Genomic DNA, 26,680 nt, shown 5'->3' on the forward strand with positions numbered 1-26,680 from the left:
TTCCAGTTTCATCCATGTCCCTGCAAAGGACATGAACTCATTCTTTTTTATGGCTGCGTATTTTTCATTTCTATAATGATCCATCAGTAGGACTGCTTATGGCAAATTCAAATAAAGTCATTTTAATTGTTAATTTGTCTTATTTATTCTTTGTTTAAACATCATCAGAACGCTGCATAGCATTTATTCTTTGATTTTTAGGACATGATCTGCTTATGAGTTCTGTGTATGCAGAGCTGTCCGAGGGAAAGCTAAATTGACGGAAAAGTGCTTCTTGCTTTCTGTTCCAAAATGCCTACCTGTGCTGTCCATAGCATTATTTTGCTGAATGCAAGGCTATTTTCCTTTTGTGTCCTATCAGTGATAGATCGTAGAGTTACATATATAAAATATGAATTTCCACTTTTTTGTTTGTTTGTTTTTTGAGACAGTCTTACTCTGTCACCCAGGCTAGAGTGCAATGGCGCGATCTCAGCTCACTACAGTCTCCGCCTCCTGGTTTCAAGTGATTCTTATGCCTCAGCCTCTTGAGTAGCTAGGACTACAGGCAGGTGCCACCATGCCCAGCTAAATTTTGTATTTTTAGTAGAGACGGGGTTTCACCATGTTGGCCAGGCTGGTGATGAACTCCTCACCTCAAGTGATCCGTCCACCTCAGCCTCCCAAAGTGCTGGGATTACAGGCGTGAGCCACCACCCCCAGCCAGTTTCCAGTTTTTTTTTATGATCTTTCAGTGAAAGCATAAGAAGTCATTTTCTGTTTTCTGTACATTAAATAATTGTAGGTCTTGTGTATAAAAATTCTCAATGAACCCTTAGCAAACACATTATCCTGAGTACATGCATTTTCTTAATGGAGAAGGGTTAACCTTTTTTTTTCTTTTTTTTTTTTTTTGAGATGGAGTTTCACTTTTGTTGCCCAGGCTAGAGTGGAATGGCACTATCTTAGCTCACTGCAACCTCTGTCTCCCGGGTTCAAGCAATTCTCCTGCCTCATCCTCCCAAGTAGCTGGGATTACGGGTGTATGCCACCACACCCAGCTAATTTTTGTATTTTTTAGTAGAGACAAGATTTCACCATGTTGGTCAGGCCGGTCTTGAATTCCTGACCTCAGGTGATCTACCTGCCTCTGCCTCCCAAAGTGCTGGGATTACAGGCGTGAGCCACCGCGCCAAGCCAGGTTAACCTTTTAAGTATCACAGCTTCTGATTGTGATGGAAATCTCTGAAAAGTTTGCATTGTCTTATTGTTTCAAGTGCATTGTTGTGTGGTGCAGCCCAGGTGACTGTTTATTGCCACCTTACGCTGTTCCTATACAGCATCTCCCCAAATACATTTACGTGGAATAATAATATCTTTAAAAGCTTTGGGCTTTTGAGGTGCAGTGACACAGGTATCTGTTTGGACTCTTTCAGGCTGATATTCATCTCTTCTCTTCTGTTGCAGTGTCTGTAGCTTGCCATTCTGGCACTTCTAGTAGTCTCTGCTTACACTGCTGAATCTTCTCTCTCTCTCTTTCCCATCTACTCTTCTCTCGACATTTCCTTTCACCCTGCCTTGTGTGTCTGGTGTTTCCTTTTATGGTCAGCACTAACCAATCGAAACTCTCCATTTAATCACTACTTATTCTAGGGATTATGTTAACTATTAATACTTCACACGTATCATTTCATTGAATCCCCGCTACAATCGTATGGGGCAGGTATTGTATTTCCAGTCTACAGAGTAAGAAACTGAAAATTACAGAGTAATCCGTGAAGGAGCTAGATGGAATTCACTCTAGGCCTTTGAAGCCTCAGAGCCTGAACTCTTCACTTATGCTTACAGTACATATGCTGCATCTCCTGCTGAAATATGCACATAGGTTAGTAGGAATCATGTTGGCAGTAAAATTAAAATGTTGGCTGAGCCAAGATTTGTGCTAAGAATTTCACACATGCTTCTGAAAAATCAAACATGTTGTCTTTTCAAACACAGAAAGTTTTAATAGCTAATTAATCAGAGAGGTATTAATTTTAAGTAAGGTTTATTATCCTGGATTAGTCAGGTTATAGATGTCACTAAATACTTGACTTATACATGCTAAGATAATATTTATGGTTGAGTAACATTGAAATTGATTATAAGTGTTACTTGGGATACTAACTCTGAGGGATATACTACTCATCAGATAAATGTGAATGATCATACAAAGATACTCCATTTTTATATGAATTTTTCCTCTTCATTGCCATTTTGAAAATAATTTGTATTTTATATTCAGAGATACTGCCCAAGAGAACGCTAAAATCCTGCTTTGTGTTTCAGTTAATGCAATTTTAGTATTATAATCAAAAGCCATTAAGAAAATTTCACAGAAATACAAAAATTAGCCGGGCATGGTAGCACACACCTGTAGGCTCAGCCATTTGGGAGCCTGAGGTGGGAGGATCTCTTGAACCTGGGAGGCAGAGGTTGCAGTAAGTTGAGATTGTGTCACTGCACTCCAGCTTGGGTGACAGTGAGACCCTGTCTCAAAAAACACAAAACAAAACAAAAAAAAACTTTCACGATGTATTATAAAAATGTCTGAATTTATTAGCCGTAAACTCAAAACATTTTGGATTTTCATGTCCAAATAAGGTTAACTTTTAGAAAGTTGTTTTTCTACCTTTTATTAAGTGTGTTTTTAAAAAATCATAATCTAAAGCACTTGAAGGTTGTATATACTGTGCCGGGGACTCATGACAGCAGATAGCACAAAGTGTGTGTGTTTTTAAAACCATGATGTTTTAACTTGCGATGCTTTACGAATATCTGTTGAATATCTTCTCTATGCTTATAAACAGAGAAAGCCTTTGAAGCTTATAATGCAATGGAAGATACTTAGAAGTAAACAAAATAGAGAGGTATATGTAGATTTTCCTTAGGTCATTAGTTTGTGTCTTTGTCTGGTAGTCTGAAACTACTGTCATATGACTCTCTCCCTGGCCAGATTTTAATAGTCATACTAATACTGATGTGAATCCTGATAATTAAACTATCTTGTCATTACATTTGTAGATAAAGTTTTGGTTAGAAATGATTTTGTATGTGTTAGGTATGGTAATACAGTCTCAAATAAAAGGTCATGTTAAGATAAAAGGTCATGCTTACTTTTTAATTAATTTGTGCAATAAAATTTAGGTCTTTGGAAAACTTATTTTTCAAATAAATGAACCTTTCAAATAAAAAAGAGAATTAGTTTAACCTTTATCTCATTTCCTATTATAGGGGTATTGAATGGACAAGTTTGACTAGTTTTCTTTCTTTTGCTACCTCAACACCAAACAATATGGGATTAGTGAGAAATGAACTTCAACTGGTTGATCTTCCAACAGGTTTGTTTTTAAAGATCCAAATAGGTTTGTCATATTGAATAAACATGTTGCTATTTATAAAACATGTTTGAAAGTACTTCTTTCACCTTGGAATTTTTTTTTATATTTCATGCTTATATATTTATTCTTTTATTCTCTAATAATTGCCCTAGAAAGGCCTCATCGTTGTTTACATGGAAATGTTGTTGGCACAAATACATGGTAAAATGGAGGACCATTAGCCTGAACAGACAGATTCATTAAAAAATAGGATACCAGTTCTACTTTTAAGTGCATTGTTATATATAACCAACTTTAAAAGATCGATTTAAAAATAACTCTGTCAATGGACTTTATTAGAGTCTGTGCTGGAAATTTTGGCTTTTATAGGAAACACTTAGAAAATTTATAGGTTAAGGATTGTTTTTAAATGCTCAAATTTAAAACTTATAATAGTCTCTGGCTGAATGAATAGAGAAACTTAATTTGGGATTTTGAAGATTCTACAATAGGAAACGTCCCAATAAGGTAACTTTTTCAGAATTGAAAGCCTAAACCCAGTGAATTTCAAAATAAAGAATTTGAAAATATAATAAGGAAAGAGTTTCAAATTATTTTCTGGTGTATGCAGTAGTTTCAAAGAGGTTTTTTTAAAAATAAAATTGTGATGAGTTTCTTTAAAATGGTATAGCAACACGAATCATATGTAGATGATCTTAACCAATGAGAGCATGTGTATGTATGTGTAAAATGAATTAAATCAAATAAATGGTTGTAAATCAAGTAAGTTGTAAATAAATAAAGTACATGGTTGCTTTTTTATGTTCTCCATATGTATTTTCAAGCTCTCAAAGATCCAGTTGTTCTTACTTCTCAGGGTATGTTACTGAACTTCAAGGAATCATTCCCATCTTTAGTCCAGTGTTGCTGCTCTAGTCTCATTGGAAGTGACCTGTCCATTGACTCTCATCCCCAAGTTCCTAATTTGCCAACAGAATGGTACTGGCCCTCTGTCTAGTGATCCCAGGGATAAAATGCTGTTGTCTAGTATCATTGACTTAAAAAAAAAAAAAAATCCCTGTTTTATTTGTTTTGGTCAGCTCAAGTTCAGGACTGTTAGATAACTTAAAATCTGCTTTGCACAGATGTATTTTTAAGGAACAAACATCTACAGTAACAGTTACAGATTTCCTTAAGTGGGATATTTGAGTTCATAGATGGTAGACTTTTATAGCCTGGGCTTCTAAGGAGGGCAGCAGACTAGTGCAGTCAGGACAGGACATGGGCTGTTTGGGGTATAATAATAGTGAGTATAGTGAGATTCCACATGATGGAATCTCAACAAAGAGTAGGAAGGCATTTAGGCCTTCAGTTGTCCTTGAATTGAGTATGTTCTCTCTTTTGTTTAATGTAGATAAAAATCTAACACAAGATACTAAAACATACAAGGTAGAATTTATACTTTTTTTATTCACAGAAAATCATGTAACTTCCTTTGCGGGTAACTCATTCTTTCACAGCATACATGAACACCGTAGTTATTCCCTAGTTTTCAGTTTATAAAGATGTTTTGAGAGGAACATGTTCAAAATATTTAACTGGTATTTTGCACATGGGACAAGAAGATCTTAAATACATGTTTCAAGAGTTTTTCCCCCACTAGTTAGTATTTGGAAACATGGGAATGTTTGTATTAAATATTACTTTAAATAAGTAGTTTTCACACCAGACAATTGCTGTACCATAAATATCTTAAAACTTAACATTGTTTTTTTAAATTTCTAAAATTGAATTATAGAATTCAAGAAACTGTGACAAATGAAAATGCCTTTTTACAAAATAAATATCTGAATATGTGATATATTATTGATCATTAGTTTGTAACACTTTTGAGAATATTCTTTGAACTTACATTATTAGAAACAGCTTAGAAGCAACTGGGCGCCGTGGCTCACACCTGTAATCCCAGTGCTTTGGGAGGCTGAGGCAGATGGATCACTAGAGGTTAGGAGATCGAGACCAGCCTGGCCAACATGGTGAAACCCCATCTCTGCTAGGAGTACAAAAATGAGCTGGCGTGGTGGCGAGCGCCTGTAATCCCAGCTACTCGGGATGCTAAGGCAAGAAAATCACTTGAACCTGGGAGGCGGAGGTTGCAGTGAGCCAAGATGGCGCCATTGCACTCCAGCCTGGGTAACAATGTGAGACCATCTCAAAAAAAAAACCGAAAAAACAGAAACAGATTAGAAGCAAATGGAAGAATGAATAGGAGAACAGAGGGTAGGAAGGGTAGGACTGATCAAATTACATTGGCGTGGCTTCTTGTTTTTCATACATGTTTTATGCACTGTTCTCACTTTTTTAAATATTTGCAATTAAAGGTAGGAGCATTGCTTTTCGTGGTGAAAGAGGCAATGATGAATCTGCCATCAAAATGATTAAAGTATCTCATTTGAAGTAAGTGTCAACCTAAAAAAAAAAATCTGTGGTGTTATCACAATGAAATCTCGTGGATTTTTTTAATCTTTAAGAAAATGGGAATGTGCTGGAATGCATATGGAATCTTTTTAGTGATAGCAAATGGTGATATGCAGCCCAAAGAAAATATTTTGATTACAAAATTAAGTTGCTATCACTTTTAATTCTCTACTTCTAAAAAGATGAGGTAACTTTTGCATGAATCGTTATTTACTTTCGGATAAAGTTCTTATGTACTTCTATCTAAGCATGGAGTTACTGAGTGAAAGAACTCATTTTCTTTATGTATAATTTAAACTCATTTTGCTTCCAGAAATTGAGTTTTTTTGTTTCAGGGGAAAATAACATGTAAAGCAGTATTATTAAAAATAGAAACTGAATGAAAATCAATCAAAATTACAAAGAAAGAGTAAGCTTTCTAAAGTAGTTTTCAAACTTGTTTTGGCTTTTCTAAGATCTTTGCATTTCCATATAAATTTTAGAATCAGACTATCAGTTTTATCAAAAAATCTTCCTGAGATTTTGATTGGGATTGCATTGAACCCATCAGTCAGTGAGGGGAAGAATTGGTATCTTAACAAGTTTTGTAACTCATCAACATGGTATGTCTCTCCACTTATTTAGGTCTTTTAAAATTTCAGCAATATTTTGTAGTTTTCAGTGTGTAAGTCTTACATATTATTTGTTTATTTTGTGTTTTCTTTGATGCTTTTATAAATGACATTTTTAAATTTCAATTATTTATTATTTGTATATTAAAATACAGTTAATTTTCTGATATTGACCTTGTGCCTTGTGACCATGTTAAGCTTAGTTATTACTTCTAGTATAGGTGCTTTTGTTAATTCTTTAGGATTTTCTATAGAGACAGTCTCGTTTGCCAGTAAAGACACCTTTACATCTTTTCGATCTATAGGCCTTCTTTTTGCTTGCACTAATTAGGACCTCCTGTATAGTGTTGATTAGAACTTAGATGTCAGCTACGAGCTGACATCTTTGCTCTGATCCTGGACCTTATGGAGAAAGCATTCAGTCTTTCAACATTAAGTATGATACTAGCTGTAGATTTTTTGTATATTCCCTTTATCAAGTTGAAAAAGTTTTATTCCTAGTTTGCTGAGCCTTTTGAGTAGGTGTTGAATTTATCAAATGCTTTTTCTGTATTCATTGATATCATCATATGGTGTGTGTGTGTTATTTTGTTTTTCTTTTTGTTTTGAAGTTCACTAATATGGTGAATTACATCGATTGATTTTCAGATGTTAAGCCAACATGACATTCCCGGAATAAACTCTAGTTGGTCGTGATGTATTACTGTTTTGACATATTGCTGGATTTGATTTATTGATATATTATTAAGAGTTTTATGATATATTATTAAGAGTTTTTATATCTATGTTTATGAAGGATATTGGTCTCGTTTTTATGTAATATCCTTTGTTTTGGTATCAGGGTAATACTGACCTTGCAGAACGTGTTGTAAAGTATTCTCTCTCCTTTTTTTTGAATGAGTTTGTGTAGAATTGATATTATTCTTACTAAATGGGAAAAATTCATTAGGAAACCCATCTGAACCTAAAATTTTCTTTGTGGCAAAGTTTTTAAATACAAATTCAGTTGTTTTTTTTTTTCATAAATATAGGACTATTTAGATTCTCTTTTTGTGAGCTTTGGTAATTGGTGTCTTTCAAGTAATCTGTCCATTTTGTTGAAGTTGCTGAGTTTATTAATTTATTGAAATAAGCTTGTTCATCGTGGATCTATGATCAGTGATTATCTCTCCCACTCCTAATATCAGTAAATTATATCAACCAATTTTATTTATTGATCTTTTCCAAGAAACTACTTTTGGTTCATTTGATTCTTCTCTATGATTTTTCCATTTTCAATTTCATTGACTGTCATGCTTATCTTTTGTTCTTCTGCTTACTTTTTAAATATGCTCTTGTTTTTTTACATAGTTTTCTAAAATAGAAACTTAGATAATTGAATTAAGTTGATTCTCTAAAATGTAATGTAAACAGTTAATGCTATATGAGCACCACTTTTCCTGTATCCTACAATTTTTGTTATGGTTATATGTTTTCATTTTAATTCACATTATAATCTTTAAAAATTTCCTTGGGGTGTTATTCAGAGGTATATTTTTTAACTTCAAACTATTTGGGTGTTTTGCCAGGTATCTTTCTGTAAATTTCTACTTTCTGTTGGGGTCACACATGGTCCTGAGTGGAAGAATCTCAGTCCTTTGATACAGGGAGTACAGGGATCTTCCTACTCTGTCACATTTCCTCTATGTCAGCCATCATTTGCTGATAATATTTTAGTTCCTCATAATGCTTATTGAGTAATCAGTGCTCAAATCATATTTGTTGAATTGCACTCGTTGATGTCATTCAGTACTTCTTTCAGGCTTAACAGAAAGTGAATAAAGTGGCATTTGTTGAATACCAACTGTAGTAGGATGATAGAAACTTTACATACTTTTTCATTGAATGTTTACCATAGTCTGTATATCAATTAATTGAGGTACATGATGAGATTCTCCTATCATGTGTGAGAAGTTGAGCCTCAGGAGGGTTAACATAAGTTGTGGCATCAGGGTTTGAATCTATGCCACTCTTTCTTCCAAGTTGGACTCCTTGCCTAATTGTGTGAGACTGTGTGTTCTCTTACAGGTCACTTAGAGCTTTACCTTCTTATGACTGTTAATCATGGTGCTAAATGGTAGTTTAAATTGTCTATATTTAGAATGCGTCAGCTGAGTTTTTCAATTTACTGAACTTTTTATTTGGTCTAATTCATGGTGAAATTTTTGCAAAAAGGGGCTTATTTAGTAATTTTGTTTATTTTAGGCAGTATTTGGCAGTCGTATTCAGAGATAAACCCCTGGAGCTATGGGATGTTAGGACTTGTACCCTTCTTAGAGAGATGTCCAAAAACTTCCCTACAATAACTGCTTTGGTAAGTTACAGTTTAAGAATTAAATAGCTTATTTAGGTATATATGTGTGTGGTGAATGTTTTGCTTAAGCTTGAATCAAAATCATTACTGCCAATGTCATTTTTTTGGTTAAAAATGTGTGTTCAGAGAAGATGATCTAAATAAATGGAGATAATTCTTATTTTCTTGGATAAATCAACCTAATATCATATTAGTGCAATTCCAATTCAAGTTTCATTTGGATATTTTGAGGAATATGGTAAACATATTCAAAAATGTTTATGAAAGAATAAAGGTCCTAAATAGCTAAGTCATCCTTGAATAAAGAGGAGTAAATGTGGGAGGTGTGGGTGGGGTTGGCCCTTCCTACCTGATATTAGTACATCTTACAAAACCATGGAAATAAAATCAGTATTGTATTGGCACAAGAATAGAAAGTGAGTCAACATAATAAAGAGCTCAGGAACAGACCCATGAATATTTGGGGACTTAATATACAGTAAAGTAGCACAAATCAAAGAGGATGGACAGACTGTGTAGTAGACGGTGTTGGGAAAACTGTCTCACTTTATGGAGAAAAATACTTGATCTCTACTTAATACCGTATAGAGAAGTGAGTGTCACAGGACTAAAGACCTAAATGTAAAAATGTAAAGCTATAAAATTGAATATAACAAAATACAAAATATTGCTGTGACCTAGAGGCAGGAGGAGACATCAGAAGCTCAAACCAAAAGGCAAAAAAAAAAAAGAAACAATGCATTTAATTAATCAAGATTAATGCTTTTTGTTTGATGAAGATGTCAAAGTTAAATACAGAAGACATTTTGGGAAAACAAATTTTCCAGTGTCTAAATTTAACTAGAAACTCCTGCAAGTCAACAATGAAAAAAAGCGGGAACCCTAGTGAGAAAATGAACAAAGTCTGTGAAGAGCTAATGAGAGGCAGAGAAACCTAAAAGGCCAACAAGCCATATAAAGGAATGTTCAAACTCATCAGTTTTCAGAGATGTTCAAACCATGATATGGATCTACTGTTTAGACTAACAAAAACTGGACAGCCATATAGTGTTAAGTACGGGTGGAACATAGGGTATGGGAATCCTGTGCATTGCTGGTAGGAATGTAGACCAATGCAGCCATTCTGTAAAGCACACTGGCAGCACTTGGGCAAACACAGACATCTTCTGTGTCCGCTGAGCTCTTGGTCATAAATGAACTTTTGCAAGGATATTGACTGGTGTGTTTTGTCATGATGTGAGTTTGGAGACCATCTGCGTGTTTTTACTGAGAGAGGAGACAGATTAACAATTGGCTGATGCACCCATGGAGTATTACGTAGCATGCAGAAACAGGAGGAAGAGGACTTAAATACAGTGGAAAGCGTAAGAAACAGGATGAAGTATATATACACACACACACACACATATATAAACACAATACTATTTATGTAAATTAGATAATAACTACATGTTAAGAACTTATACATATGCGAGGATATTGGACTAAAAGGCTTTACAATAGGTGGAATATAAAAGAATATATAAATAAAACAAGTGATTTTGGAGGAATCGATGGATGATAAAGGACCCTGGTTGGAGAACTGTGATTGTCTTATCGTGTGCACATAAGAGATGGGGGAGGAGACGAGGAATAGGCAATACTATCATTGAATTCATTATTTTCATTTTGTAAATATTTTATAAAAACATCAAAAGGTCAGACCTTTTGGAAGTTTGCCATAAAAGCTCCAATTAAAATGCATTCATTTAGCCTTTCTCTAAGTAGGTAAAATCTAAAGAACAAATGTGGATTCATGTGTAGTAATAATAAATGATACTGGGCAGTGGTGTGTGTGCCCAGCTCTTCTGGACGATTCTTTGACAGAAGGAAACCTAGCACTTCTAGGTTTGTCTGCATTTGCTTTACAGGAGTGGTCACCATCTCACAACTTGAAGAGCCTGAGAAAGAAGCAACTTGCTACTCGAGAGGCCATGGCCCGCCAGACCGTAGTCTCAGACACAGAGCTGAGTATTGTTGAATCATCTGTGATCAGGTACAGTACAGTGTTTCTTGACACTGTCATTTGTGCCATTAGCATCATGTCTGGGAAGTTGACAAGTGTCATCGGAAGGTGTCTATGGTAGCAAGTTGGACTCTGCTTTTGAACATACTTAGTTTCATCTTTCAGTACATACCCAGATTACTAAAAAGATAATTTTATCATTTTTAGTATTGTACTATACTGTTTATTGTAACTAATAACATATGCAGTAATATGCACCCATCAGCATCTAGTAGTAAATGTGCTCATTCCGAGTGCCCTTCTACTCCATACACTTCAGCTTCTGAAATTCAAATGAACATAGCATAGACATACAGATAGATCATATTATCATTTATACACACCAGAGAAAATGTGTTGGGAATCCTAAATTTGTGTATCATCCCCATCCATACCAATATTACAGATAAAAAGCTTCAGAGATAATGTTGGGTCACTGTACAGCCTCCCTTCTGTTGAGCACAGTTCTATAGCCAAAATCTCTATGAATTTTATTTTTCTTGTATTAAGTTTAGATGACCATTTCTCTCTGTGCAGGGTAAACTTCCTCTGATGTTGTGGCTGTTAAGGAGCGATTCATGTTTACCCATAATTAGCTGGGCAAATATTAGTTTCAGACTTTTAAAAAAATAGTTTTGGACCTCCTCTTAATGCATCTGTACTTTGGGCAAGTTAATTAATTATGAGTATCACTCTAGGGAAAAAAAAAAATCTTTATCTTATGTTTCACTATCCCAAAGCTTGCTGCAGGAGGCAGAAAGTAAATCTGAACTTAGTCAGAACATCTCTGCCCGGGAACATTTTGTATTTACCGATATTGATGGCCAAGTTTATCATCTCACTGTTGAAGGAAACTCAGTAAAAGACAGTGCTCGGATTCCACCAGATGTGAGTACAACCTTGATTAAATCTTCATCAAGAAGATTTTGTTTTGTTGGTTCCATATCCAGTGAAGGCATAGTTAAGTTGGAAACTTCAGAAAAGCCTAATGTAAATAAACTTTATTTAAGGAGATATTATCGATTAAACTTGTTCCATACTGCTAGAGAATAACGCTGTAACTATTTTGATTAAATGTTTACTGTGTGCTACTCATTTTTATCCCCGTAATAATCCATGAGGAGTTATCTCCATTTTTACCCATAACAAAACTGTGGGAGAATAAGTAACTTTCCCAAAGTTACCCAGCTTACTTATATGGCAGAGCAGTGTTTTAAACTCAGGCCTGTCTGACTTCAGTATCTGTCTTCTTTCCATTTCAGGAATTACCCTGAAGGATTTGACTTACAATCTAGTATTATTTTTGGATAATAGTAATCAGGTTGTAAGTGTAATAGTATTATTAACATTTACTAACTTACATATATCCTTATGGCCTTGTGGAATCTGTAACTAAAGTTTTGCCATTAATCATTTGTGTCAGCATGCATCTCATAGATAGTTTTTAATAGATGGATCATGAAAATGTTTATGTTAACTAATGCAGGCTATTTTAATGGTTAAATGAAGGCATGAGGGGATTTTTAAAAATAGGTATATTTATTTTAAATTGCCATCTAAAAATGGAATGCTCTAGTAGAATGCCAACCCCCATAATTTTATAGGTGGCTTTGGGGTCTCATAAAGTTACAATCTAGATGTTGGCTGTGGCTACAGTCTTTTGAAGTGTAACGGGACAGAAGGATCTGTTTCCAAGTTGGCTGCCTCACAGGCTATTGCACATTAATGCTGGCTGTTGACGAGGGACCTTAGTTCTTCATGTCGATCTTTCCATAAGGCTGCTTGAGTGTCCTCACGACATGACAACTGGCCTCCCCTAGAGTAAGTGATCTGAGAAAGCAAGAAGGAAGTTGCAGAGTCTATTATGACCTAGTTTCAGAAGTCTCTTCAAAGGCAACTTCTTAATTAAACATTCTATTTTATGGTTAGGAAAGTAGATATCTTAAAGTGTTGCTTCATATTATACAGAATTTCATTTCTTTAATATAAGTTTTTTTTATTAATGGACTTTATTATAATATTGATTTTTAAATCCAGTTTTTGTTTTGTTTCTTGACTATTACCAGAGTTTTTACGGTATTCAGTGTGTATGCTAGTCCACTAATGGTCAATTATTCAAACCACTAGAGTTTTCTTACTTTTTACCATGGATACCATTTGAATTTTTATGTTGTACAATAAATGCAAAAATAAAATTTCTTTTAATAAATAGAGAAGTAATTGAACAGTAATATTATTTAATAGCTAACATGTATTGACTATTTACTGCATGGCAGGCATTGCTTTAAGGCCTTTGCCTTTATAAATTTATTAATACTAGCAACAACTCAAGTTTCATGAACTTACCCTACTTTATGGACAATAAATCCAAGACAGAAAGGTTAAGTAAACATGCCTCAAATCACATACCAGTTTCAAGCTGGGATTCAAGCCCAGGCAGTGTGACTGCAGAGCCCAGGCTGCTGAGCCCTCCATGATACCACCTCTGAGCATCTGTTAGAACTGCAAGTTCCTTTCTTCCTCCAAGTTAGATTGACTACAGCAGCATTTCATTCTTATATTGTGCTTCTATATGTAACTTCTGTGCAAAGCTTTCTGTGAATTTAAACTGCATATGCCTTTAGTAAACAGCATCTCTTCACCTTCATGATTCCACAATGTTCCAAAAGGTGTCAGTGAAGCTCTGGATCCTTTTTTCAATAGAAAAATCACGGCACAATTAGTTATAAAAGAGCTTTAAGTTTCCCTTGGAATGGATTTAGTTATCCTTTTGCAGTGAGAGATAAGTTTGAGTTGGCTCTCTGGAAAACCTTCCCTTTACTTCTCTGTTTTTCTTACTTTAATTTCCCCTTTTTTTTTTTTTGACATATTTGTTCCTCAGAAGACATCCCCTCTCTTTAAATCTAGTTCCAGTAACTACTTAATGTCCATGAAGTTGAAATCTCCTATTTCTTCATAGTTGAAATTGATAGGCAATGTAGCTCTTTGTTAGTGTCTAAAGTCTGTTTTAGGATTTGATGACTAAAAGCATACTAAAGCACAGCCCTTTAAATTAAGTTTTATTAAAATATTTATTATAATGTCTTATACAGCATAGTGAAATTTATATTTGTTTGTTGCTGTTGTTTTCTAGGGAAGTATGGGTAGTATTACCTGCATCGCTTGGAAAGGTGATACATTAGTGCTTGGAGATATGGATGGAAATTTAAATTTCTGGGACTTGAAAGGCAGAGTATCCAGGTATAAGCCAAGAATGAAATCTTGTTATTTCATTTAAAAAAAAATGAAATCTTTTTTGTTTTGTTTTGTTTTGTTGAGATGGTGTCTTGGTCTGTCGCCCAGGCTGGAGTGCAGTGGTGCAATCTCGGCTCACTGCAAGCTCTGACTCCCGGGTTCACGCCATTCTCCTGCCTCAGCCACCCAAGTAGCTGGGACTACAGGCGCCCACCACCACGCCCGGCTAATTTTTTTGTATTTTTTTAGTAGAGATGGGATTTCACCATGTTAGCCAGGATGGTCTCGATCTCCTGACCTCGTGATCCGCCCGCCTCGGCCTCCCAAAGTGCTGGGATTACAGGCGTAGGCCAGCATACCGGCCAAAAAATGACATCTTGATATGGTTCCATTAGAGGCTTGTGACTTGGCAAGAAGGATCAGTAAACTCGTGGAGGTGTAGCTTGGACCCTTGGGTCCCTTCACCTAAACTTGGGAGTATGGGCCTCGAGCCAAGCATTCTTAGGAGATAGTTATCTGCAAGTGGCCCCTGCAGAAGTCTTAGCTGACCTTAAAGAGCAGGCCCTTTCTGTCAGATGTGGCTCCCAGTCCCAGCAAGTAAAGGGTTCTCCCATCATCAGACCTGTTAGAAATGGAAATAGTGAGAGATGTTAGACATAGCTTCTGGTGACCAGATCTCACTCTACATTGTATTGATGTTTTTGTTTCTTTGTCTTCAGAGGAATACCCACACACCGAAGTTGGGTGAGGAAGATTCGTTTTGCTCCTGGTAAAGGAAATCAAAAATTAATAGCAATGTACAATGATGGAGCTGAAGTGTGGGATACTAAAGAGGTAGGCCCTCTCCATGAGGATAAAACGTAAATAAATTGTTAGCCATAGGAACTGTGCTTTGTTAAAAAACTTCTTTCTGATTTAGAAATGAAAAGTACTTAATGAGTTCATCAATTTTCCCATAACAAATTATTTTCTTTACTTTACGATATTTGTGTTCTAAAGGTAACAACTCAAGATTTATTTATTTATTTATTTTTATTTTTTATTTTGATATGGAGTTTCGCTCTTGTCGCCCAGGCTGGAGTGCAATGGTGCGATCTCGACTTATTGCAGCCTCCACCTCCTGGGTTCAAGTGACTCTCCTGCCTCAGCCTCCCTAGTAAGTGGGATTATAGGCATGTGCCACCATGCCCGGCTAATGTTTTGTATTTTTAGTAGAGACGGGGTTTCGCCATGTTGGGCAGGCTGGTCTCAAACTCCTGACCTGAGGTGATCTGCCCGCCTCAGCCTCCTAAAGTCCTGGGATTATAGGCATGAGCCACCGCGCCCAGCCGATTTATTTATTTTTTAATGTTATCACTGTCTTTGAGACCTTTAAAATGCTGCCTATTTGTGGAAGATAGATTGCCAGAGGCTGTTCAGTTCTAAACTTGAACTGGGCCTTTGCCACAGACTGTCTTCCTTGACCATTTAATCTAGAATAATAAAGATCTTCCTTTTCTGTCTGGAAGTGATGCCCAAATTCACTCTTGAAGGTTCAGATGGTGAGCAGTTTAAGAAGTGGCAGAAATGTGACCTTTCGTATATTGGATGTGGACTGGTGTACGTCAGATAAAGTGATCTTGGCCTCAGATGATGGGTGCATCAGAGTCCTAGAGATGTCTATGAAGTCTGCGTGCTTTAGAATGGATGAACAAGAGTTAACCGGTATGGAATCCTAATGATAGGGGGCTTTGAAACCTGTCTTTACTTTGCCACAAGCTCTTGTATTTTGGGGAGAGAGCTGCTGCTTCTGTTTCATTTCAGTCTTATTTTCTTAGAATCTGAGTTTAAGAAAATATATTAACTTGAAGCTTTAGTGTTTTTACTGCTGAGATGCTGCAATCTTTGTAACTATGGATGTCAATCATTCTCAATTCAGGTTTTTTAAGTGCCCCTTTTTTGACTCTTTTCTTTGGTTTTTTAACAAGATAAAAGATGTTTATGTTTATAAAAATGGCTTACTCAGAATTTAGGCAAACTCATCAGAGGACATAAATCTAGTGATAAGGCTGCTGGCTTTTTAATAATGGCCTTATGTCTTTTGCAACCATATATCATTGAAAAGTCACTTTAGAAAGTGTTCTGTGTATTATGAATTTTGATGCCAATCTGTGACTAGTAAAATGACCAGTCAAGCAAATTAGCAGACTGCAGTATCTTGCTCTGTTTTGTATGGTTGTTTTGACATTGCTTTTTACCAGAATAAAAAGCATTTTAGTAGAATATACTCCATATGTGACTTCTAAAAAAAAAAAGAATGGGACAATTGTGAATGCATCCATTTATCAGTTTAAAAGGCAGCTTTTGGCTGATGCAATACAGTGTTCATCCTTGGAAGATACTTGATCCTACTTGGAGTGGAGGAGGGAACTTCTTGCCTGAGTATTCTCCCAGCAAAACTTTGGTGCACACTCTAGGCTGATATGTAGAAAATTTCATGAGACTTTTCTGAACCTTTGTAGAGTCAATATTTGGCACTTCAGACACAGTAAGGTTTTAAAAACCTGGTTTTTCACTTTGTGTTCATGCTTGAGGCACTACTGAGTTGCTGCTAATGTTAGCGGGGCTGCCTTTAACTTAGGTATGCTTTGGTTTTTGTCACTGCCCACCCCTGCCCACTGCATTTGGGCACCACCACTTCTTACTGTGTAACTGACTGCCATCAGGTGAAGCCAGAATTCAAGACCTACATTCCCATGTCTGTCCTTGTGTCGTTTGCCAGCTCTGGGGAAGCACCAGGATGGCCTCCTAGGAAAGGGCAAGCATTGGTATTCATTTTAAACCTAAAGGTATTGAGGACATTGAAGGAACTTCAAGGGTGGTTTTTGAAAAAAATTGGTTACTAATTCTAGATAAAGAAGTGTGGAACTGCTATCTAAATGTTTGAAGAGCTTTTCCTTCACTTTTAATACAAAATTTGAATCTAAAAATCTCCAAAGTCAAGGTGTAGCTTGTTCTTAAATTAAACTGACTACCGAAATGGAGTCCATCGTATTAACCCATGTTCAATACCATACTTGAACATCTGGCCTGTGGCCAGATTTTAGATCACATGTTTCTTTTAAAATTTTTCTGATTTTTTTTTAATATTCTTTTCAATCTCTAATGTTACAGCCTCAGCCAGAAAGAGAAAACTAAATAGCAATTGGGAAAGGTCATGCAATTGTGTATTCATTCCACAAATTGAACTTCAAACTCAGAACAACCCTTAATAAATGTTAAAGAATGAAAACTATGGTAGTGTAAATGTGGAGTGAGGAAAAAGACATCTGTGTGTTCACCTCCAGATTCATGGCCGATTTGGTCTTGAGGAAAAAAAGTTTGATGTAGTATATTTCTATTCTGAGGAATTAGAAGTATATTTGGGGCTTACTGACATGGGATAAAAATAAAATAGGTCCTAACATTGGTGTTTCCTATGTTTTCTTCAATTCTCCTTGAAAATAAGTAGAGAACATAAAATATTGATTCACATCTGTACATTTTCTTAGAACAGCTTAGATAGGCCACTTCTTCCTCCAATAAAGAGGGGGCAGTCAGACAAATTAGAAGATTAGAATTCCTGTTTTTGAGTTGGAGAACCTTTCTTATTGGCTGCCTAATATGTCAGGGACACAAAGAACCATCAAAATAAATCTTAATAGTCTTTTTAGCAGCATCTAAAAGGAATGCAAGAATATGAGACTGTTTAATAGCATTCTGGTATCATGCAGTTTCCACATCCTTTAAATAGTATTGACTTGATATCAGGGACTGTTCAACCTAATTTCCTCCCCAGTGTTTTTTTTTTTTTTTTTAATTTTATTATTATTATACTTTAAGTTTTAGGGTACATGTGCACAACGTGCAGGTTTGTTACATATGTATACATGTGCCATGTTGGTGTGCTGCACCCATTAACTCGTCATTTAGCATTAGGTATATCTCCTAATATTATCCCTCCCCCCTCCCTCCACCCCACAACAGTCCCAGGTGTGTGATGTTCCCCTTCCTGTGTCCATGTGTTCTCATTGTTCAATTCCCATCTGTGAGTGAGAACATGCGGTGTTTGGTTTTTTGTCCTTTTGATAGTTTGCTGAGAATGATGGTTTCCAGCTTCATCCATGTCCCTACAAAGGACATGAACTCATCATTCTTTATGGCTGCATAGTATTCCATGGTGTATATGTGCCACATTTTCTTAATCCAGCCTATGATTGTTGGACATTTAGGTTGGTTCCAAGTCTTTGCTATTGTGAATAGTGCTGCAATAAACATACGTGTGCATGTGTCTTTATAGTAGCATGATTTATAATCCTTTGGGTATATACCCAGTAATGGGATGGCTGGGTCAAGTGGTATTTCTAGTTCTAGATCCCTGAGGAATCGTCACACTGATTTCCACAATGGTTGAACTAGTTTACAGTCCCACCAACAGTGTAAAAGTGTTCCTATTTCTCCCCATCCTCTCCAGCACCTGTTGTTTCCTGACTTTTTAATGATTGCTATTCTAACTGGTGTGAGATGGTATCTCACTGTGGTTTTGAGTTGCATTTCTCTGATGGCCAGTGATGATGAGCATTTTTTCATGTGTTTTTTGGCTGCATAAATGTCTTCTTTTGAGAAGTGTCTGTTCATATCCTTTGCCCACTTTTTGATAGGGTTGTTTGTTTTTTTCTTGTAAATTTGTTTGAGTTCTTTGTAGATTCTGGATATTAGCCCTTTGTCAGATGAGTAGGTTGCAAAAATTTTCTCCCATTCTGTAGGTTGCCTGTTCACTCTGATGGTAGTTTCTTTTGCTGTGCAGAAGCTCTTTAGTTTAATTAGATCCCATTTGTCAATTCTGGCTTTTGTTGCCATTGCTTTTGGTGTTTTAGACATGAAGTCCTTGCCCATGCCTATGTCCTGAATGGTATTGCCTAGGTTTTCTTCTAGGGTTTTTATGGTTTTAGGTCTAACATGTAAGTCTTTAATCCATCTTGAATTGATTTTTGTATAAGGTGTAAGGAAGGGATCCAGTTTCAGCTTTCTACATATGGCTAGCCAGTTTTCCCCTCCCCAGTGTTAAAGGCCACTGCTAAGCACATTTTTCCTAAGTAAGCATATATAGAGAGAAGGTTTCTGAAATCAGATTTCTGCACAAACCTTTCCTCTTCATCTGCCACAGCTTTCCACAGTCATTTTCGGTAATCTTGGGGCATTCAGAAATGTCTCACAATGACTTGCCGATGTGGGGAGGTCTGGGGATGCTAAACAACCTGGAACGATCTGGCGCAATGAAGAATTGTCCTGCCCCAAACGCCAGTAGTGTTCCTTAGCTCTCTTTTTCACCGCTCATTGAATCACACTGAACAAAATCACAAAATATGGTCCTTTCCTTCCCAGACTTCCAGCTCACCTTAATGTTGCCACTTCCAAGTGGTGGAGGAGTAACTTTTTTCTACATATTTTCTTCTTGGCTCTTTGCTTACTGATTTTCTGCATTCCTGTCATGTAGGTAGCTAAAAACCTGGGTGTTATGATTCATACCTCACATAACTTTAGCCCAGATGGAGCAGAATCCATGACAAACAGCAATGATGCTAACTGCTTTTGCATTCTAATTGTGTAATTTTCAGAGGTGAATGAGCTCTTGCATGTGAGTTTCTCCAGATGTGAGATGATCTCCTATTACTTTTTCATGGCTGATCTTTACCCTTCAGAAGAAAGATTTCAATTCATTTGAGGGAGGGAAGTAGTAAGGGTCACTTTCAGTTTGTTCATGCTCATTGGGATGCTGTCAACAATATTTTGCTTTTGGAGAAATAACATATTTGTTTTTAAAAATAAGGTATTTCCCTCCTTTTATTCAGACTTGGTAAATGTTGTCTTGCTTGCATGATGTAAACACTCGATGCTGCCGTCTACGTGGATTCTCTTGTATCTTTTCATTTGTTCATTGATTAAGAAATTACCACACAGCATGAGAACTTTCCCTGAACCATTCCAAGATTAGTATGTATAGTTAATTTTTTTCCCTGACATTTACCATTTCCAAACATACTGTGATATAATACCAACAACTATCTACATGAATCTACCTAAAACATATACTATCTAAAATATGAATGGGGCTGACTTGAGAATGATATAGATTGTCGTCTATGAAGGATGAATAGAAAGAGAGTTAAGTAAGCTAGCCACCTGCATCCCTTTCAGTGCTAAGTGTTCAGTGCTTCTGTAGGTAGTTAGATAAGCCTCATTTTTCCAAGATACAATCCTTCCTTTATAGCCCAGATGTAAAAGAAAAGATGACTAAGTGGAAATTAAAAAAAAAAAATTCAAAAGAAAAGCTTTAATAAGAATAAAAGAAAGTGTTCAATAAGCAAAGCCAAATACAAATGATTACCTGGGGGAAAGTAATTCACAAGTCACAGACTGCCTACAGAGGGGCAAAACAGATAAACAAATGACGCTTCAACATATGAAATGATACTCAACTTTATTTATAATAAGAAAAATATTTGACCTCCTACTGGTAAGGATAAAAGAAGAAAATGATTTTAAAAAGTAAATTTTTAAAAAGAGAAAAATACAAATTAAAATTGTTTCTTACCTATCAGATTCAAAAGCTTGAAAATATACTCTGTTGGCAAGGCTATGAGGAAACAAGCACTCTCATCCATTGCTAACAGTAAGATCCCTATAGGAAGGAATTTGGCAATATCTAACAGAGCTACATGCACATTTACCTTTTTACCCAGCAATCCCAGTGCTAAGAATTTATCTTAAGATGTACATTCAGACACTGTGACCAAAATGCACACAAAGTTATTCATAGCAAAATTTTGAAAAAAGCCGAACTGCTTAGCCGTAGGAGATTGGTTGAATAAATCTGGGGACATCTGCAGAATGGAATAATCTATGCAGCTGTAAAATAGTGAGGAATAGCTCTGTGACCTGATGTAGAGTGATATCCAGGATATGTGTAAGTGAAAAATGCAAGTGTAAAAGAGCACGTATAGCCTGCTTGTGTACAAAGGCGGATTTTATACATAGGTTCATGCACACGTTTGCTTACTAAAACACACACCACACATACACAGAATAATCCAGAAACCAATGAGAATAGTTAGAAGATGTAGATGGAAAAATGGAGAGTATGGGGATAGCAGTGAAACTTCTCTAACTTTGTTATACAGTTTCAAGTTTTGAACCATTTATATATTTTATATATTAAAAATATACAGTGAAAACAAGAGTGAAGAAAAAGCAAACCCTAAAATTGAATGCAAGACACAGTTGAACCAAACTGTGTAACAACAATATTGGTAACATAACCACACACACACACAAAAACAGTTCAAATAACTAAAACACAGAACTTCCCATTCACTGCACACCTTTAGTGGTTTATATTCTAAGGACAGAATTGCTAAGGAATGTTGAACTTTACCGGAGTAGTTGACGGTGGCACTAGTAATTCTGAAGCTGTTTTGTGCATGTTGTAGTCTGGAACACATTAGTAACCAAATTGCAGTTTTGGGGAGCCAAGATCTGTGCTGATAGAAAGGGAGATACGGATGGGAAATGGCGGTGGTGGGAAGAAACATTCCAGGGGTGGATTTGGGTTGGTAAAAAAATCATGACTTCTTGAACATGTATATTCCCTGGCTCTGCTCACAGAGAGTTTTCTTGCAATGACACTCAATGGCAGTGAGCGCACATAGCACCCAGATTTTACTTTGCAAGTTCCATTTCCAGGCTAAAAGGAGCCAGAGCTCTTTGGACAAAAAGTTTATTTCAGGACAGAGGCACAAAAGGTGCAAGATGGGTCTGGGGCATCTTGTGGTGCCAGAATTCAAGTAAGGAATTGAAAAACCAAGGAGGACCTGACATAAGAGGCTTCTCCTGTCAAACTGGGGGTAGTCTGAGCATCACGAAAACGAATGGTGGTATTGATGTAAGTGCAGAATACCAAAGAAACCCTCACTCCATAGTAATAGTCACAGTAAGGAAAGGGGAAGTGGGCAAGAAGCAAAAGCTCAGGTGGACAGAAGAATGCCAGCTGACAAATGCGGAAAGAATAAGATTAGAAAATCACCACTTTGCAGCCCCGATACAATAATTAATTGTATCCACAAGCAAGGATCACTTGTGGATGTCAAATCACTGAGTAAAAGGATGTTTGAGAATAGGAAATTCAATCTGACAATACTTCCTCCACATATTACTTACTAATTAATTATACAGGGGAGAAGGTGCCCTGATAAGAAAGAGCTCTGGTGAATACCCCTTATCTAGATGATCAGATTTAGTGTTTCCTGTAACCAGACAGGTAACATGTTCCTTCTGGTGCAATGCAGTGAAAAGTACACAGCATCCTTTGTTCAGACTCTGCCAAAAATGTTTAACCCGAATCTGATAATCAGAAAACAGACAAGTTAGAACGTAGGGCATTCTCCACAGTAGCTGACCAGGACTCTTCAAAAATGAAAAGGTCACGTAAGGCCAAAACCAAAAAGGAAGAGGACCATTCTAGATTAAATAGACTAAAGAGACATGACAATGCAGTGTACCAGCCTTGACTGGACCCCAGATTTTTAAAAATAATACAGCTGTCAGGACATTTGGGGAATAACAAGGGACTTTTGAATTTGGACTGCATTTTAAGTGATTTTACTGAATCAATATTAAAATTCTTGGGTGTAAAAAAAGTATTATTAAAAATATTTCCAATCACTTTCTGGCTTTTAAATTGAAAAATCCACATAAAATATTTTATGTGTAATTTAATTTTTATTTAACTACATAGAATAAAGTTTTCTAAAGCAGAGTTTTCCAATAGAAACATAATGTGAGCCACATAGGTAAGCTTAAATTCTAGTATCCACGTTTTAAAAAGTAAAAAGAGATGAAATTGATTTTAATTAAAATTTTATTTAAGCCAATATATCCAAAGTTTTATTTCAACATATAATCAGTATTAAAAGTTACTAGTGAGACATTTTACTTTTTAAAAATTATTCATTCTTCAAAATTCTGTCAGTATTTTACATTTATTGTAAAATGAATTGCCCTCAAAATTTATAGGACAAATTTTCAGCAGAAATAGTTAAACTCTATTTAGATTTTATAAAATTTTCAGTTGAAAAAGTAGGCATGTATTCAAGTTGTTTCAAACATATTTAAAAGTTATCCAATGACTGAATCAATAATCACTTTTTAAGTTTAAATTAGACAAACATTCATTTCCTTCATTATACTAGCCATATGTTAAGTGACTATCATATTGGATATCATACTGGATAATTGCACAGTCCAGAGTTGATGTGGATCACTGATACGATTTGGCTCTGTGTCTCCACCCAAATCTCATGTCAAATTGTAATCCCCACAGGTCAGGGGAGGCAGCTGGTAGGGGATGACTGGATCATGGGGGCAGATTTCCCCCTTACTGTTCTCACAATAGTAAGTGAGTTCTTAGGAGATCTGATGGCTTAAAAGTGTGGCACTTGCCCCCTCGCTGGCTCTCTCCTGCTGCCATGTAAGTAAGATGTGCCTTGCTTCCCCTTCACCTTCTGCCATTATTGTAAGTTTGCCTCCCCAGCCATACGGAACTGTGAGTCAATTAAACCTCTTTTCTTTATAAATTACCCTGTCTCAGGTAGTTCTTTACAGCAGCATGAAAACAGACAAATACAGTCACTTAAATAAGCCAACACCATTTATAAGTTTGTGTCATTTTACATAATTGTGTCTATTCAAGGGATCCATGGATAAAGCCTCTTCAGGATTCTGGAGGGGAGTTGGTAGTAAGGCCAAGTTGTAAAAGCCAGGGCACCCCTAGAAATTTGGAGCTAAGGTCGAGTCCGATAGAGTGTAGGGTGGTCAGAGCAGAGCTGCTGGGCATTGCAGCCTTTAGGTCTTCTGCTTCTTTGCACTGAAACATGTTGACAACTAGGCAAATCTTGCTTGTTAGTGTTCTAAGTAAGCCAGCTGCTGGATGTGGGGGATGCTAGGGCATAGAGTCTAAGAAGATAGCCCCTGTGTTCAAGAGCTACCTTTATAAGTGAGACCTGGGAATGCTAGTGATCAGAGGTGGCATGATCCCTTCAGTGACATACTCAAGGTTGATAGGCCATGTTAGTTGAATAGTCTCGGAAAAACAAAAGTACATACAGGTAAATATATTTATTTTTAATATTTAAAAATAATGAACTTTGTTGCTATTTGTTGAATCATTGCATTGAATCCTTTATTCAAGTAGTACCAGAGTTGTATACCACACAGGATACTTAAATTTTAAAGGGGAAAAGAAGGCCGGGTGTGGTAGCTCATGCCTATAATCCCAGCACTTTGGGAGGCCAAGGTGGGCAGATCACCTGAGGTCAGGAGTTTGAGACCAGCCTGGCCAACATGGTGAAACCCCATCTCTACTAAAAATGCAAAAATTAGCCAGGCATGGTGGCAGGTGCTTGTAATCCCAGTTACTTGGGAGGCTGAGGCAGGAGAATCGCTTGAACCCGGGAGGCGGAGGTTGCTGTGAGCCGAGATCGCACCACCGCACTCCAGCCTAGGTGACAGAGCAAGGCTTTGTCTCAAAAAAACAATAAAATAAAAAATCAAAAAAGGGGGAAAATAAGAATATGTTAATCAGATTTGAATGCAGAGACTCTCTCTGCTCTTGGCTTGTGTTTCCTAAGCAGTGACTACATTGAATATACTCTCAGTTGTTCCAGATTTACCTGTTGCTCTCTGCTGACTGCTCTGTAAATGGTTTATAGCTGAAGCTTCATTGTAGTATAAAACTTCATTTTATTTTTAAAAACCTTTCTTTGTTGTCTAGAGCCTGTGTGGTGCCCCTATCTCCTTGTTCCAAGGGCCTCTCTTGCCTTGAAAGCCTTCTTATTACACCAGCCTTGGAATGGACAGTATTCTTTGGACATTTCTCATGTGTAAGTTTTTTCACTTTTCTTTTTCTTTCATAATTTACTTGGGGTTGAAAGACACCCATGAAAGTCAGCCATGGCCTGTACTCCAGCATTTAACGGGAATGGAGCCTTTAAAGCCGAGAGAAGGCAGAGACACTACAGAACTGCCAGGCTGCCTCTGGGTTCTCGGGCCTTTGTGGAAGTGTGGGTCAGTGAGGAGCTGTGAGGGCGTGTATTGCTCTCAGGTGGCTGTGTGCTTGTCTTATGGTCTGAACATGGATGTGTCATGATGATGAAAAGGATGCGTGTGAAGGGGGCAATGGAAGGCAGGAGAATTTGGAGCTGGGCACGTTCTTTTTAAAAGCAGCATCATTAGCTTCATGGATATACTGTGTCTTATAAATCTCAATATTTGCCTCATTGCAAAAAAATATTCACAGAAACTATTAGTGATTATTAATTAAATTCACAAATATTACTGAACTCCTGCCATGTGCAGCACGGATGGAGGATTTAAAAATAATGCCAGGAAGTGTCTGTTCTCCAAGCACTGTCTCCTCAGAATATTCATTCTGCAGAGCTCTAAATGAGCAGATTCCTTTAGTAACATTGTTAAGTTCTTCATTAAAAGGAATCTAAACCTGATAGATTTTAAAACCTGCTTATAAATTTCCTAGTTTCTTGAAAGCCAAGGAGACTTTCTTTACTCATTTTCTTGTTTTTGACTCAATAAGATAAAAGCAGATATTAAAGTTGATTGGTGGGGTCCTGAGTAGATTTTTGTTATTTTGGTCTATAACCGGGTTTCTAACCAAGAACTACGAAGAAGGTTATCTCTGTATTAACACAACTTTTTTCAGGTGAAGAAATACGTGGTTTTAAGTGAAGAGATAATGAACTCATTCAAAATTTTTTCTTTACAGTGACTATCCAGAAAATGAAGAAATAAAGAATCTCCTCCAAGAACAGTTGAATTCATTGTCTAAGTAAGCACTCCATGTTTCATTAGAAGATAGGAATATGAGAAAGAAAAATACAATTCAACTTTTCAAAATTAAAATAAGTTATGTTTTAGAAAATATTAGTGGCCCAAGAAGAGACCATTCTGTTTAGAGGTTTGCTTCCCGTTAGAGTCTGTGTTTTGCAGAAAAAGTACTTATTCAGTAGTTACAGTGACAGAGCATCTGTCTTCACCAAGTTCATGAGCACCAGCTGCTCTGATCTCACATCAAGGCAGGACTAGATGCATAGTGTGAGCATCCTTGTAGCTCAGCTTGCCTCTACTACAAACCTCCATGAAGCCTCACAGTGGGAGACGAATTGCAAGGTGATTCTGGGTCTGCTTCCCACTTCTAAAATGAGTTCTCTGTATCAGGTGCTGGTGTGCACAAGACTGGCTAAGAAATTAATGTGCTCCCTAGAGCCAAGGGCATTTAACAGAATGTACTGGGAATAAGAAAGGAAAATACGGGTCTACAAGGAGTTCTTGGGGAAAGCGTAACACATTTTTGCAATCTAGAATCTGTTACATATAATTATAGTATTTAACAAATTAAGCATGCTATTTTATTGACGGAAAATTCAAAATAATTAGTTTTTTCTATGCAAAGATTAACATTTACGTTTAAATGGGAAACTATAGATTTAAAGAATGTCTTCCTTTCTGATTTGTGAATATTCAGTATTTTACT

General features: G+C 36.5%; 1 protein-coding gene and 1 long non-coding RNA gene across 4 annotated transcripts in view; one reads left to right on the forward strand and one right to left on the reverse strand.

Annotated features, from left to right (window-relative positions):
- LOC109028628 (uncharacterized) overlaps nucleotides 1-26,680 on the reverse strand; it is a 162,075-nt gene that overhangs the window by 118,716 nt on the left and 16,679 nt on the right. The gene's annotated exons all lie outside the window — the stretch shown is intronic.
- The window catches only part of WDR11 (WD repeat domain 11), a 57,912-nt gene that overhangs the window by 23,482 nt on the left and 7,750 nt on the right, over nucleotides 1-26,680 (forward strand). For all 3 annotated transcript variants that reach the window (XM_019035241.3, XM_055353239.2, XM_019035242.3), the window contains 10 exons: nucleotides 3,253-3,359; nucleotides 5,720-5,795; nucleotides 8,672-8,780; nucleotides 10,691-10,815; nucleotides 11,565-11,712; nucleotides 13,958-14,064; nucleotides 14,778-14,892; nucleotides 15,591-15,762; nucleotides 24,905-25,013; nucleotides 25,913-25,975. In XM_019035241.3, coding sequence (XP_018890786.1) covers nucleotides 3,253-3,359; nucleotides 5,720-5,795; nucleotides 8,672-8,780; nucleotides 10,691-10,815; nucleotides 11,565-11,712; nucleotides 13,958-14,064; nucleotides 14,778-14,892; nucleotides 15,591-15,762; nucleotides 24,905-25,013; nucleotides 25,913-25,975 — 1,131 coding nt within the window. The remainder of the gene's footprint in view (nucleotides 1-3,252; nucleotides 3,360-5,719; nucleotides 5,796-8,671; nucleotides 8,781-10,690; nucleotides 10,816-11,564; nucleotides 11,713-13,957; nucleotides 14,065-14,777; nucleotides 14,893-15,590; nucleotides 15,763-24,904; nucleotides 25,014-25,912; nucleotides 25,976-26,680) is intronic.

The sequence above is a fragment of the Gorilla gorilla genome, chromosome 8 (genome assembly GCF_029281585.2).
Source record: "Gorilla gorilla gorilla isolate KB3781 chromosome 8, NHGRI_mGorGor1-v2.1_pri, whole genome shotgun sequence".
NCBI lineage: Eukaryota > Metazoa > Chordata > Mammalia > Primates > Hominidae > Gorilla > Gorilla gorilla.